This window comes from Pelophylax lessonae (assembly GCF_965119305.1).
Source record: "Pelophylax lessonae genome assembly, chromosome: 2".
NCBI lineage: Eukaryota > Metazoa > Chordata > Amphibia > Anura > Ranidae > Pelophylax > Pelophylax lessonae.
This window is the reverse complement of record NC_138769.1, coordinates 642061803-642077910: the sequence shown is the minus strand read 5'-3', so window position 1 is coordinate 642077910 and position 16108 is coordinate 642061803. Positions and strand designations below refer to the sequence as shown.

The 16108-nt window shown below is 40.1% G+C and overlaps 1 protein-coding gene across 1 annotated transcript in view; it reads left to right on the top strand.

The window, feature by feature from the left end:
* Nucleotides 1-225: 225 nt before the first annotated feature.
* Nucleotides 226-16108, top strand: part of STARD13 (StAR related lipid transfer domain containing 13) — a 497221-nt gene continuing 481338 nt past the window's right edge. Inside the window, exons 1-2 of the mRNA XM_082246015.1 lie at nucleotides 226-337; nucleotides 14898-15691. Coding sequence (XP_082102141.1) covers nucleotides 15038-15691 — 654 coding nt within the window. The 5' untranslated portion in view covers nucleotides 226-337; nucleotides 14898-15037. The remainder of the gene's footprint in view (nucleotides 338-14897; nucleotides 15692-16108) is intronic.

Here is a 16108-nt window from a genome sequence, read left to right as displayed (position 1 = left end):
TGGTTTAATATAGATAATACTGTACTACTTTAAACCTAATGCAGATCTGTTCTAGCACTAGTGACAACCTGCAGAGCCTTCCCTCCCTGCTCCAGCCTTGCTGGAATCATTTGACTGGTGCCTGTAGAGGCAGTCCTTGCCTAAGGGATTCTCATACATACTTTAGTTGACAGAGTTTTGTGCAGAATGAAAGCTGCAAAGCCTTATATTATGAATCTACGGTTTCCACATTAGTGTTTGTGCTCCTTCATTACTCTCCTTCTTTTCTCCAATTTCTATCCTCTGCTTCCACAGAACCCTGGACCCTGTGACTTCAAAGAACATGAATAGAGTACAGGTAATTCTTTTATTTTCTCTACAACTTGGTAAAGCTCTTTAGTGCAGATTTGTATGTGGAACCCTATGGGGATGATCTATAAGAAGTGGGGGAAAAGAGATGCAGAGTTGTCCATAGAAACCACGGCAGGTTTTCGTGCGTAATTTTTAGTACCTGTTATTGAAGTGAGGATAAAAACGGCTTAGTTGTTACGTATGACAGTTCATGTTTTTATTAGCCGTTTTAATAAATTCTCTGTTTTAGATTTGTATTTGCAATGTGTGATTTAAAATGATTTTATTTTATTTATTATGTACAAAAATTGAAAATAAATTGCAAATTCCCTACGTTTTTAACTCCAAATATAGCTTGCTAGTTGGGCTGTAGCGCAGAACAGTTCATTCTGAGAAAGAGCACTTTCTAAAACAGCGATGTGTTCTGAGCAGCAGAACACGTGACCGTTAAAACAGTGCACACTTTGTAATCATGGCTAACACTGTAAAGGTCTTTAGCAACAATATACTGTATACATAGCTCCCAACTGTCCCTGATTTTGAGGGACTGTCCCTCATTTGGAACAAAGTCCCTCTGTCCCTCTTTCCTCCTCATTTATTCCTCATTTTGGTCTTATCTATATAGTTGTATATAAAATGCACTTTTTCTCTTTCAAAAAGTGTTTCCCAGTGCTAAACCTTTCATCCAGTTTCTAAATTTCCACATTTGTAAATTCCAAAAGCCAATATAAAGGAATTTAACCACTTAAGCCCCGGAAGATTTTACCCCCATTCCGACCAGGGGTTTTTTTGCGATTCGGCACTGCGTGACTTTAACGGACAATTGCGCGGTCGTGCAACGCTGTACCTAAACGAATTTCACGTCCTTTTTTTCCCACAAACAGAGCTTTCTTTTGGTGGTATTTGATCACCTGTGCGATTTTTACTTTTTGCGCTATAAACAAAAAAAGAGCGTTAATTTTGCAAAAATAACAATATTTTTCACATTTTTTTATATGAAATTCCCCCCAACAAAAATTTAAAAATCAAAATTTTTTAACATTTTTGGCCAATTTGTTTTCTGCTACATATGTTTGGTAAAAAAAATTGCAAAAAGCATATTTTGATTGGTTTGCGCAAATGTTATTGCGTTTACTAACAAAGGGAAAGATTTTTGTCATTTTTGCTGGGTTTTTTTTAACGCGTAATGGCGGCGATCTGTGATTTTTTTTGCGGTACTGCGACATTGCGGCGGACAGATCGGACCCTTGACTGACATTTTTGACACTTTTGGGGTTACCAGTGACATTACTGCAGTAATCAGTGCTATACATATGCACTGTTACTGTAAAATTACACTGGCAGTGAAGGGGTTAACTTTTTTTGAGAGGGAGGGGCTATGTGTGTCCCTAGGGGCGTGATTCTAACTGTGATTGGCTGTGGCTTGATGTGTAGGAACAATGATCAACGGTCCTACATAGTAGAACCGTATGATCACTGTTTCTACACAGGGGAGAATGACAGGCGGCTTGTTTACATTAGCCGCCTGCCTTTCTCCCTCTGTACCGACGACCGCGCTCGCTCCCTAGACCCTCACAGGCTAGGGACGTAGACCTACGTCGCTCTGCCTGTGAGGGGCTGACCGCCGCAGTAAATAGTCGTGTGGAGGTCGGCAAGCGGTTAAGGGAGGTACGTCCTATGCCTACATACTTTTGCTAATAGTTGTCCCTCATTCCCATCTTAGAAAGTTAGGAGGTATGTGTATACCCTACTTTAGATAAAACAAGTTTTAGAGGACCTCTCCCTCTATGCACATATCGTTGCTAAAGACTTATATAGGTTTGACTACGATTACAAAAATGCACACAGTTATGATGGTCGTCCGCTCAGCCACACAGAAAATCGTATCGCTGTATTAGAAAGTGCTCTTTCCCAGAATGAACTGTTCCTTGTGTTCGTATGTTGACTGCCAAGGTTCTCTTGGGTAAACGGGATCTCTTCAAAGAAGGTAATTCATTGTACAAATGTGTCATTTTACATGCTCCTATGAATTTGCTATGTTAGTGCAGTGCTTGTTTAAGAGTTTTTGTGGTTAGATGCCACATTTTTCATTACCAGCCTGCTGCACATAAACATGGACATTTCAAATTTATAGCTAAGTGTAGTTTCTATGTTTTGAAACAATTAGTTTTTCAACTAGGCTAAAATATAATTCTATATTTTTTATATAAAAAGAACCTATGGTCAATTTAGAAACAATGGCATTGACAGCAGGTACTTGCACGCAGGGACGGGTGAACGCACAGTCAGGAGCTTTGCTGAGGTGAAAAGGGGGGCGCTGCTAAGACCAAAGACTTTAGGGCTTTCCTGGTGTAATGTATGGGCACAGCTGTCAGTTTGACAGCCCAGTCCTGGTCTGTGTACAGTATCTCACAAAAGTAAGTACACCCCTCACATTTTTGTAACTATTTTATTATATCTTTTCATGTGACAACACTGAAGAAATGACACTTTGCTACAATGTAAAGTAGTGAGTGTACAGCTTGTATAACAGTGTAAATTTGCTGTCCCCTCCAAATAACTCAACACACAACCATTAATGTCTAAACCGCTTGTAACAAATGTGAGTACACCTCTAAGTAAAAATGTCCAAATTGGGCCCAATTAGCCATTTTCCCTCCCCGGTGTCATGTGACTCGTTAGTGTTACAAGGTCTCAGGTGTGAATGGGGAGCAGGTTGGTTAAATTTGGTGTTATCACTTTCTTTCACCAATAGTGGTCACTGGAAGTTCAACATGGCACCTCATGGCAAAGAACTCTCTGAGGATCTGAAAAAAAGAATTGTTGCTCTATATAAAGATGTCCTAGGCTATAGGAAGACTACCAAGACCCTAAAACTGAGCTGCAGCATGGTGGCAAAGACCATACAGTGGTTTACCAGGACAGGTTCCACTCAGAACAGAGGCCTCGCCATGGTCGACCCAAGCAGTTGAGCGCATGTGCTCAGCGTCATATCCAAAGGTTGTCTTTGGGAATGTATAGATGTATGAGTGCTGCCAGCATTGCTGCAGAGGTAAAATGGGTGGGGGGTCAGCCTGTCAGTTTTTAGACCATACGCCGCACACCGCATCAAATTGGTCTGCATGGCTGTCATCCCAGAAGGAAGCCTCTTCTAAAGATAATGCACAAGAAAGCCCGCAAACAGTTTGCTGAAGACAAGCAGACTAAGGGCATGGATTACTGAAACCATGTCCTGTGGTCTGATGAGACCAAGATAAACTTATTTGGTTCAGATGGTGTCAAGCGTGTGTGGCGGCAACCAGGTGAGGAATACAAAGACAAGTGTGTCTTGCCTACAGTCAAGCATGGTGGTGGGAGTGTCATGGTCTGGGGCTGCATGAGTGCTGCCGGTACTGGGGAGCTACAGTTCATTGAGGGAACCATGAATTCCAACATGTACTGTGACATACTGAAGCAGAGCATGAACCCCTCCCTGAGACTGGGCCGCAGGGCAGTATTCCAACATAATAACAACCCCAAACACACCTCCAAGATGACCACTGCCTTGCTAAAGAAGCTGAGGGTAAAGGTGATGGACTGGCCATGCATGTCTCCATACCCTAACCCTATTGAGCATCTGTGGGGCATCCTCAAATGAAAGGTGGAGGAGCAAAAAGTCTCTAACATCCACCAGCTCAGTGATGTTGTCATGGAGGAGTGGAAGAGGACTCCAGTGGCAACCTGTGAAGCTCTGGTGAACTCCATGCTCAAGAGGGTTAAGGCAGTGCTGGAAAATAATGGCGCCCACACAAAATATTGACACTTTGGGCCCAATTAGGACATTTTAACTTAGGGGTGTACTCACTTTTGTTGCCATCAGTTTAGACATTAATGGCTGTGTGTTGAGTTTTTTTGAGGGGACAGCAAATTTACACTGTTATACAAGCTGTACACTCACTACTTTACATTGTAGCAAAATGTAATTTCTTCAGTGTTGTCACATGAAAAGATATAATAAAATATTTACAAAAATCTGAGGGGTGTACTCACTTTTGTGAGATACTGTATGAGGAGATCTGATAGCATCTCATGTATTAATAAAGCCTGCAAACAGCAGTTGTAGGCTTTGTTCATAAACACATTATAATAATATCATTATGGTGCATTTTTCTTCATATCAAAGAATTGCTCTTTGGTCTGCAATTAAGTTAATTTCTAGAAAGCTTGCAATTGTGGAAAAAAAGTTCCTATTAGCCTCTTATTATCTCTTACAGTGTTACTAAACCCAGGACCCTGCATTCACTATATCTGGTCTCCCACAGCACAAAAACATAGAAATGAAATTATTTTAGTAAATATAAACTGCTAAATACCTTTTCCAATCAGCAGTATATAGCAGTCTTGTAAATTCTATCAGGGTTCGGCCGAACACTGGTTAAGGCTTGTGGGAGGTGCTTTTCATTCTCCTTCGACTGTCCTATGAGGCTGCATGACTCCTGACACTCTGTCTGGACAGTGCTGATTGGCCCTGTGCTGATCACATGCACCCTCCCAAAAAATAAAAAAAAACTCTCTAGCAATACACACCAAACTGAGCATGTACAGAGTACCTCCAAGGCTCTGTATTATCAGAAGATTGATTGGGAACTGTGGGAGAAGGGGAGGGTCAGAGAAGACAGGATCAATCAGCCTTTTTACACAATCCGGAGGATTAACCCCTTAGGTTCCAAAGTGACTATAAAAAGCATGTTTAACTGCATATCCAGACTGATTTTACTGTTGTGGGTTTAGTAACACTTTAAAGTGGTTATAAACGCACAAGGTTTTTTTTATCTTCATGCATTCTATGCATGAAGGTAAAAAAGCCTCTGTGTGCACCAGCTCCCCTAATACTTACCTGAGCCCCTTCTGGATCCAGAGAGCCTTGCCTCTCCAGGGACTCGCACTCCTGATTGGTTTTTGGCAGCAGCGGGAGCCATTGACTGTTAATCATAGCCAGTAACCCAGTGAGACAATCAGGAGACAGAGGGGGTGGGGCTGAGCCACAGCTCGGTGTGTAAATGGAAACACAGAGCTGCGGGTCAGGAGTGCATCTGCTTGGGTGCCCCCCATTGCAAGCTGCTTTCTCTGGGGGCACCTGGCAGGAGGGAGGAGCCAGGAGCGCTGGCGTGGGACCAGAGAAGAGGAGGGTCCGGGCTGCTCTCTGCAATACAATTACACAGAGCAGGTAAGTATAACATGTTTGTTATTTAAAAAAAAAAAAAAAAAAACAAGGTTTTAATATCGCTTTAATGACTTCCTGTTAATCCCTATATCCCCTTCCTGATTTAGCTATTTTTTGCAGGGTTTTTTAGAATGTGTATGTCAATTTTTCATTAATTTTGTTTGTTTTTTTTAGTGCATCATTAAAAAATCTGCATTATCAATTAGCTTCACCATTCTTTGCTAAGCATCATTTTAACACCCTTATGAAAAGGGAAAAATCTGAGAAAAAAATGTGTACTTTTGAACAGTTATACATTACCTTCGCTCCCTGGTAGAACAACAAATTTGATTATCATAGTATGATTGAAGATGGATGTTAGCCCCATTCCCTAAAGCCAGGCCATAGATGGTTCAAATCAACTAAGATTTGAACCATCTATGGAAAGGTTGATTGTACCCATGTTGATCCATCGATCGACTTGGGTACAACCAGCATGTCAGATTTTTACAGGCGATTATTGCCAGTGGCTATAGCTGCTGGCAGTAATCACTGTGTTCTTCCGGCAGGGATGGCTCCCGCATGCCCCCCACACCCCACCGGGAGAACACAATAGCTGACTGTGTTGATGGGGGAATCTAGTGATTTTCTTTCCTGTAGCCCATGGTTGCAGGAAAGAAAATGGCATCACCTATGGCCTGCTTTCAGCTAACATCCAATTGCACTGTAGATACAAAACAAAGAAAGGGCGCACCAGCCTAGCGCATTATCCTCAGCGGGTTTATTGATAATAACAAGATAAAAATCAGCTACTCACAAACATTCGTGAAAATCAAGCACATCAATTCCATAAAGCAGCCTCATTGTAGGAGTCCGATATCTCATGAAAGCAGAGGGCTGACGCGTTTCGAGGCCATGCCTTTTCCTCAGAGCCTGGAGGCCATGACCAAATCCATGGCTTAAATATGGTATGGTAAACCAGGCCTCCACATGACCCTTAGGGATGTGGGAGGAGATACCGCCCAAATGGGCGTGGCTACACAGTTAATTGCCCAAAACATAACAGATTTTAATTGGTAAGCCCTATACATCCACTGGCTCAACTGGTATACTAGCCAATCAACAACATCTTCCCAACTCATTTTGAATTTTACATCAAAAATTGTACATTTCAGATAATACATTTCGGATAGTACAATTAGACAATACAGTACACGACTCAGTCAATGCGGCACAGAACAACTCATCCTCCTCTCACGGTACATGCACATCACCGGGGGATAGAGAATCAATATGGCGTATGATGGTTCACAATTCTTACTGATCCTAATCAGACTGCTGCCTGTGTGCATCATAGATTAAAACCTGCAAGGGTGTACTGAAGTAATGTGTAGGACTAATGTACCAAACTGTAAAAGCGTCAGGGGCAATCTAATGGACCCCTCATTGATGTTTACAAGGGATGTGGCACTTAACATTTACCTGGGGACGTCACAATGCCCATCATTGTCGAGGCATCGCTAGAGTATTGCACCGATCGTAACCCATTCGGCAGTGCCAAGTATGAGTACGAGTTCCGAAATTGAGGCAGCCTGAGGACCAGGTTCTGAGCGCAGGAGTGGGGTGCTGAATAGCACTTATCTCTTTTTTGGAACATCCAATTGCAGTCATATCTACACCAGCATAGCCACTGTACAATCTATGTTAATTTAGGGTAGTTTGAGGGACATTTTGGCTTCCTCATTATCTTGGGTTCCAGGGATTTTGCCCCGATATTGCTTATGCACATTGTCAAAGTGTCCTGGAAAGCCTAAAACACAAACTGATGTATAATTCAAATTTCAAACAGCTTTTGTAGTTGCATTTGGGTCCATCAATTATTCTGCCACGCACAACTCACTATTGATTCATAAATATGATGGTGGACCTAAGAACACCCTAAGTTTGGAGTTTAGAAGGACGCCCTGCAAGGCATGTTCGTCTACTTGTAGGCACCTCTACATGCTTTCACTGACTGCTCCCACTTAACACTTTTATTATGTGACCACAGAATCAGTCTACATACAATATTTAAATAATGAGATGCATGACTACCCTTAAAATAAACCTGTGACAATTAAAAAGTTCCATTCAATATAAGTGTGACAAAGCTGCCAGCATATTCTTTTGCTTAAATAATTTGATTTCTCATTGTCACGTATGGTCCTCCCGAAGCATCTGTACAAATAGTAATTCCTCTATTGACCGCTCTTTGCCTAGTGTTATGTACTGTACATCCCTGCCCAGTGATTGGTTATTAAGGCACTAGTGAGAGGGCTATGCCTTCTCCAAAATCAATAAAAATGCAGAGAAAGTGCAGGGGGTGCCAGGAACTCTCCATAATAAAGATAGGAGCCAAGGCTGTCAGCAGTGTCATGGTTACATTAGTAAGGAACAATTTCCTTCACCAGTCTTATGCTTTACAGAGCTATTTCACCTTTGCCTGGTTGTAAAACTGCCAGAGATGACATCCTCCTGTTCTGCCTTGTTGCTAGGGCATTGCTAAGACACTCCCAGCTGTTACTGCCCACCCTCACCATCACAGCAATAAGCTCTCAAACCCAGACATGTGTGATCCACTATCTCCTCCATCGCAGCACCGCTGAGCCCAGAGCTACTGTGACACGGAAGAGAGTGTATAAGAGAGGCTTTGAATCAGCTGGGAGTCTCTTAGCAACGCCCTAGCAACAAGGCAGGATGTAATGATACTAGCTCCAGGAGTTTTTGAGCCAGGCTTCGGGAGGTACGTCAATGGCCTATGCCTATAGAAAGGACATTATTTAACCTTAGTCAAAGCTACACAGTTTGTTTTTATCTGTAGGCACCAATTACTTGTACAGGCAGTTTTTTTTATAAAGGTGAACTAACCCTTTAAAGTGACTGTGTCACTATTGTAAAGCTTTGCTTGGTTGAAGAGATAATTTTGCTGAAACATCTTTATCATTGGGCACACCTCCAGGTTATGTCAGATGCCTGGTCCCCCATTGTGTGTTGTTTACTTCTGCTGGTCCCTACATCATTACTGTGTCTTATCGTAATGTAGGGACCAGTAGAGGCCTCCTCCGATCATCAAAAGTGTAAAATGTTTCTAGAAAGCTTCTATCTTCATCCCATGGAAGTTAGGCAGCAGGGAATGTACTGTAAGAATTATAGTAAAAGTAAAGGCTACATTTTTTTTTTTTAGTTAAAAAAAAAAGATGTTATACTTACCTGCTCGATACAATGATATTGCACAGAGTGGTCGGCCCCCTACCTCCTATTTGGAAGCCCCCTGTTGGTGCTGTCTGGTCCTCCTTCTTCCAGGTGCCCTCTCATTAAGCTGAGTGCTAAGGGGCACCTGTGCAGGTGTATATACAAGAGCTAATGCATTTGTCTGAAGGTAGCTGCTGGGGAGATATTGTGACCGGACTAGAGCGCTCTGAGCATAGGTAATTATAGGCATCTTCCTTTTTTAGGGTAGCTAGGATAGGTGTTAGAAGGTGGGTAGCTGTTTTAAGCATAGATAAATGCTCCAGAAGCCCTCCAATAAACCAACATGATGTGAGGCAGAACATTTTTAATACAGAAGTTGTTTATACATCTTCATTCCATTACAATCTAAAAAATTAGTTTATACCTATTCCTTTTTTGCACCTGTGGCCAATTGGATTTCCTGGCCATCCATCCACAACTGCAGGCTTATAGCACAGATAAGGCCAAATTTTACAGAAACAATTATTCCAAAATGCAAATAGCTGTTTCATGTTGGCCATGTGTGTATAGTCTCATTATAATTATTTTCTATTCCTCCTGTCTCCCAGGGGAACAAAGTGCATTTAGCACTTGTAGTACCCTGTCTTAAACAGGGTCTATTGCCTAAATGTAGTTTTTGGCTAGTTTGTAGACAGCCCATACTGATTGTATAGTTCTTCACTTGGTCTTTCCCTACATTCAGTGGGGTTGGGTTTTCTCACTGCTGCCAGTAGGTGTCACTGGTACCACTGGCAATAATATGAGATTTCATAGCCAGATTGAGTTATGAATATTCATATTTCCTTCAGCCAAACTAGTAGGAGGTTCATGGCCAATGGCACATGCTGGGAGAGGATATAAATATTTGGGATAGGCCTGGCAATCGTTCTCTTACCCTAGGCTGAGGCCTGGGGAGGTGCTGCTGGATTAAGCTCTGCTATTAGGCATGTGAGGGTCCTAACATGTGTTGAATATGGACTTGTGCCTAAAGTGGTTCTGGAAATGTCCTACCTGTAGATGGAGGAAGCTGTGCCAAGTAGGAAACCCAGGGGAAGATTCTTGCTGTCACAAGGGCGTGGTGACTCACTTGGAAGAGGACGCACTGAGCCTAGAAAACAGAGAGAGAATTCTGTGAACCACCAAGTTACTGCCTACAGTGTTGCCTGGGTGGCTTAGAGGTTCTGGCACTGTGAAACTGGACATAGATATGGATCTAGAGAGTCTGTAAGTGATCTGCTTGGTATCTGGGACCTTAACTTTCTTGACTGCTCTACAATAAAACTTTATCTTTCTTATTCAAATTTTTATTTTTTTTTTCAAATATAATTTTTATTAAGGGTTTGTAGGGGACTGTACAATCAACCAGATATGATTATTATTTTTTATTGGTTAAAGAAGAATAAGTAAAGTAAACAACTGGTATGACACTTGCAAACATGAGATGATGAGTACAACATATTTATATTGATTCGATAATGAGTACAAACAAGACAATAATGCTATGCACTGAAATGATAGTAACAGAAACATTATCATGTGGAGGCAAAAAAACAGTGGCGCCCGTGTTAAAAAAGACAAACAGAAACAAAAACCTGACACATTAGAGTCAAAGTATACCGAAGTCTGGGGGTATTACAGGTAAACAGTTGGGAAGGTCTATGTTAATATAGAAAATGGTGATCCTTTGAAAGAATATGCATGGTATACCAGAGTACACTAAAACTTAAAAAAGGCAAAAGTGACTGTGCCAAATGTTCTTTCCAGTCCTTCAAATTAGCCATAGGGTGAAATTCTGGCCCACCCCCTGCATCTGGAGGTGCCACCATGCCTCCAGGGTGTCCTGGTGGTGCTACACAATTTTTCTCATTCTGAAAGGTGGACCAGATCCTGAGCTAGCATGGTCGACAGTGACTCTCGCTCTCTTCCAACAACTCAATTAATTAATTCAGTCAGTGATCAGTCAGATCCTTGTGAGATTTATTGTTGATATGTAGTCTCCTTAGTAGGAACAAGTGCCTGCCAGTGTCCAGAGTGCTGACAGGCGGGTAGGTAATGCTTGTCAAAGGCATAGCTGACCAAGAAGCATAGTATTAGTTGGCAGAAGGTCAGACACTATAGGTTCTGTAATTTCCTATAAATGCCTATAAATTAGGCTTCAGCCTGGGGTGGAGCTGATAGTTAGCACAAAACAGAAACAAAGATATGCTTTTTTTGCACAATTGACCATTGGATCAGAAAAGGACCATGTGCTACATGCAATGGGCCCCCCAGGGGATCAAACAAAGATTTCTAATTTATGGTGATACTTCTTTAATGAAATTAAAAATTCATCCACTAAACCAACACATGTACAACAGAACTTTTTTTTAAACAGACTAAACTCAGTTTTGTTTGGGTTGTGATGGACATGGTGTAAATAAAGTTCTGGTGTGCTTTCCAGTGTTATTAAAAAAGTAATTGTAAAAAAAAAGGTAAGTAGTATGCTACTAGAAGACCTCTTTTGTTGCTGGGCCCCAGTGACATGGGATGCTATCAGCAGCCCCGCATATGATGTTGAGTGTAAATGGGCTTTTTTTAGTGATTATACCAAAGCAATGCAAGTGTCAGAGCATGTGGTCTGGAATAGGAACAAAATATTCTTCCTCTCTGCTCCCCACCCTACTAAAGCTGCAGAAAGCCAGCTCATCGTTCGTGTCACTGATTGTTTCCAACAAGCCATAAATTCATTTCAAGCAGTAAATAGGTTGATCATGTAACTACTGCTGCCTTGGGCACCATGAAGGAGAAGAATGACCCTTATTGCTCTTGTTGTATTTACATTTGTAATGATATTGATGACAAGCTGTTGTTGTGTAATCAGGGTTGGACAGTTTTGTATTCAGCCATTATTAGGCTGAGAATTTGCTAAGGGCTTTGTCACTGCTTGTTTCCTAAAGTGGAAATTCACTGTTAACCTCCCTGGCGGTATGATTATGTCAGGAATTACATACCAAAAGCGGTACAATTGTTTTTCATGGAAATTTGGCGTTATGTATTATAGGCCTACAATTCTTAGTAATTACTGACTTAAACCTGACCAAAACAAGAGTCTAGTAGACATCCCAGATGTGATAAATTTGAAACACAAACGCGTGAATTATAATCAAATCAATAATATAATTTTATATATATATATGTGTGTGTGTGCATATATATATATATATACACATATATATATATATATATATATATATATATATATATATATATATGCATATATATATATATATATATATATATATATATATATATGCATATCTATATATATATGCATATATACATATATATATATATATATACATATATATACATATATATATATATATATATATATATATATATATATATATATATATATATATATATATATATATATATATATATATATATATATATATATATATATATATATATATATATATATATATAAAATATGAAATGTGTTTTGTGTTTTGTGCAACGTTTTTTTTTTTTTTTTTAATTTCCCTCCCCTAGTTCCGCTCCCATGCACCATTGCTGCTGCAGGGAACGGAACTAGGAAGTCATCACACCGATGGTGGACGGAGGAGCGGCGGGACTCTCGGCTGGCGATCTCAGCAATGAGAGATCATCGCTGGATCGCCAGGATAAGGTAAGAGACACCGCTGCGCTCTCTGCAATCCACCCCGAGCGTGACTTGGGGTTACCGCTCCTGCAATGAAAAATCCACCCCGAGCCACGCTCGGGATTACCGCCTAGGTGGTTAAAGACATAGCTATATATAACAATTTATTTCCTGGGTTTAGTAATCCTTTAAGGCAAGGTTGTCCAACCTGTGGTCCAAGGGCCGCATGCGACCATGAATGCAGCTCAACACAAAATCGTAAACTTACTTAAAATTTTTGATTTTTTGGGGGAGAATTAAAAAAAAAAAAAAAATGTCTTTAGACTTAAGCCCCCGTACACACGTACCGATTGTCGGCCGATGACCGATCGGCCGATTGTAGGCTTGTTAGTATGATGCTTCCGACAGCGCATTTTCGGCCGAACAGAATCTGTCGTGCAGGCATTAAAATTTTTGTTGGCCAACACCAGAACGGCCGATTGTTCGCCAGTCAGTACAGATTTCGGCTGACAGACAGCCGATTAGCAAGACTGGGCATGCTCAGAAAAGAAAAAAGGAAAGTTAACCATCACATGACATCACTTCTGCAGTCGGCTGTTGTTGGCCGACAAAATTCGTGTGCAGTCTTTTGCAGTTTTCAACAGACACGACAGCCCTGGACAAAAGACGACCGATCGTTCGGCCGACGATCGGTACGTGTGTACGAGGCTTTAGGGAACACATGTGGCTGAAGAAAAATTTGACAATGTCTCTTTACTAGACTTTCTATAAGTTTTATGTTCCCAAAAGAAAATATCTCACTCTTCACAATCACGCCTTATTCATGCCATCAGTTTTTGGAAGCACCTACCGTATGTTTGTGAGCAACTGTTTTTAAGGATGAAGCACATGAAAGGCAAAATTGTAGCCAAAAAATCTGATGAGCACCTTGAGAATTCATTTAGAATTGCTACTATATCCATCAAACCAGATATTGATGCGTTTGTTTATCAAAAACCGTGTCAAATATCGCACTAGTTTTATGTTGCTCTCTTTTACTTTTATAATAAAAAATTTTACCAAAAAAAATTAGGTTTTATTTCTCAAATAGGTACATTATCTATATCAGTGATCGTTCGTTGACTTGTGATCTGCCCAACTTTTTCTGCTCATCAACTTTCATTATTAGTGTATTTAAAGTGTGGCCCAATACAATTTATTTTCTTCCAATGTCGCAGGAAAGATCAAAAGTTTGGACACCCCTGCTTTAAGATTATCAAGTAAACATTTTGACTTAAAGTATATCTAAAGCCAAAAGATTCTCTTTGTAGGTATTGATAGAATGCAGAAGAGTTGGATTATTGGTCTAGGAGGAGATTTTATTTAATTTGGAGAGATTGCCTATCTCTTCCTCTTATGTCTCTAGGGCAGGAACTGAAAGAAAATCTCCCCAGTGGCACACACACACATCAACTAAAAGCTGACTAGGGTTTTAACTATTCCCTTCATATCCAAAACTGCAAAAGAAAAAAAAAAAGCACAGACAATGTTTTTTGGACAATAATAGTAGATCAGAGAATACTTTCATTTGTTGCCAGGAACTGCTTTGTCAATTGGAGTCTAAAAAGAGTTCAATGAATGGACCAACTCCACCATAATCTTTAAGAGAATTGGCCATACAGGTGTAAAGCAAAGTTTTACAAATCTGATTAATATGAAAGCCGAACTTCATGATAATGTGGAAAACAGTACCAGTGATTATGAATGATTTTATACACAGATAAGGTCATTCTGCAATTTATTATTTCATTCTAGTCATTACATGGGTTATTAAATGACCACAGGTATTGTTTTTTTCTAAAATAAACTACATTAATAATAACAGATTACATTTACAAAGGATTATAAAAAGAAAAAAATGGTACCTCCTATGTGCATCTATTGATAAAATTCACCCTTCAGCTGCCATCAATTCTTGGAAATTCCAAAAATGAATACTTAAAATGAATAGTGTAGCGCCTCAACTTTATAGTGTAGCTCCTCAAATTTAAACTATTAGTATACATTTACAAAGGACCTAATTTTTCCACAATAAAGAGCTTATGTAAATTCCTTTTTTCATTTAAAGGCATATCATTTGTAAAAAAAAAAAAAAAGTAAAAACAACTGCGCTAATCCAAATGAGAAGCAGCAACTTCAAGTGTGACCGACACCCCAAAAAGCAATAATATATATAAGTTGCGCTAAAAAATGATCAAACATATAAATAAAATATGCCAAACAGTGAAAGATTATATGTGAAAAATTATGCTGAAATAATTAGTCCAAACAAAAGTCCATAAATCAATCCAGAAATTGAGAACGTGATTGGGGGATAGCCGTAGTATATATAATTATTGGTCCTTTAGTGTTTTCACAGTCTTACCCTATACTTATATCTGCATATACAATATATGATTTATGAACTTATTCTTTCTTTTGTGCTTCTTCCAGGAGAGGAAAACAGTGGGCTATAAAGATGTTAATTATCCTAAAGATGTTTGGATAAGCCCGCTGACATCTGACTTGATGCCAAGAATATAATATAAGGCTTCTCAACAGTATGGAAAAACGGTGATTAATCCTATTAGAGCATGGAATCCATTTTAGATCTTGAAGACATTTCTGTATATTCTGCGGCTTTCAAGCTCTCCTTAGCAATACCAAACGTGACAGCTGACAGACTGCTCAGTGTACATTACTCACCAGTGGGGAACACTGACATGATGCTGGAATCTGAAACTGACACTAGTAATCTGTTATCTGCAAGGGGAATAAACACAACTGCCCCCGAGCTTGGCACCTGGCCAGGAGATATTTCTACCAGTGTCAGTTTTCATACCTCTGAACATCAAGAAATTTCACCTACCTCCTTAGAACATGAAGTTACTTTTGGGTCTCGAAACATTCGCGTCATCAAGCATAAACCCAGTGCAATTACATTCACTGACATCCCTCTCGATTCGATTTCGGATGCAATTCTAAGTGATACTTTAGACAATGATACCTCAGAGGACAAAGATAGTGATGATGGTAGTGAAGAAGATCAGGAGGATGAAGGTGATGATGTTTTTACAGATTTGCCTCCTTGCAAATACACATTTGCCGGAATTAAAAGGAGGAGTTCCCATCCCAGAAGATTAAATGGCAAAATAATGGGCGATTCCAAAGGTCTGGGTCAATTGTTCCCCAAGAAACAGTGGAATAATGGCATTCAACTGGATGCTGAAGAAAAAAAGAGCTTCATGGTAAGTTTTTACGACCTGTTACACTAAGAGATTAAAACCTCTTTTGTTGCTGAGCCCCAGTGACATGGGATGCTGTCAGCAGCCCCACATATGATTTTGAGTGTAAATGGGCTTAGAATTTTAAAGGGAGGTGGGTTAGATAGAGCCAAAAAAATGCCCGCTTTGTACATACATTACTTTACAAGTGTCTGTTTCCATGAAAATCCCAAAAAGGTGACATGCTTATTTGTTGCAGGGCTCCTGCACACAGCCGTAATTTACAGCTCAAATGGGTAAAAAGTAAAATGGCGGTTGTTTTGGTGCCTGGGAGCCACAGCTGCAGTGTAATCTTGCCCATAAGAATGCATTTCAAGAAAATGCTGTACACGCTTATATATAAGCAGAGTTGTATAAAGTACTCGAAACCCATACTTGAGT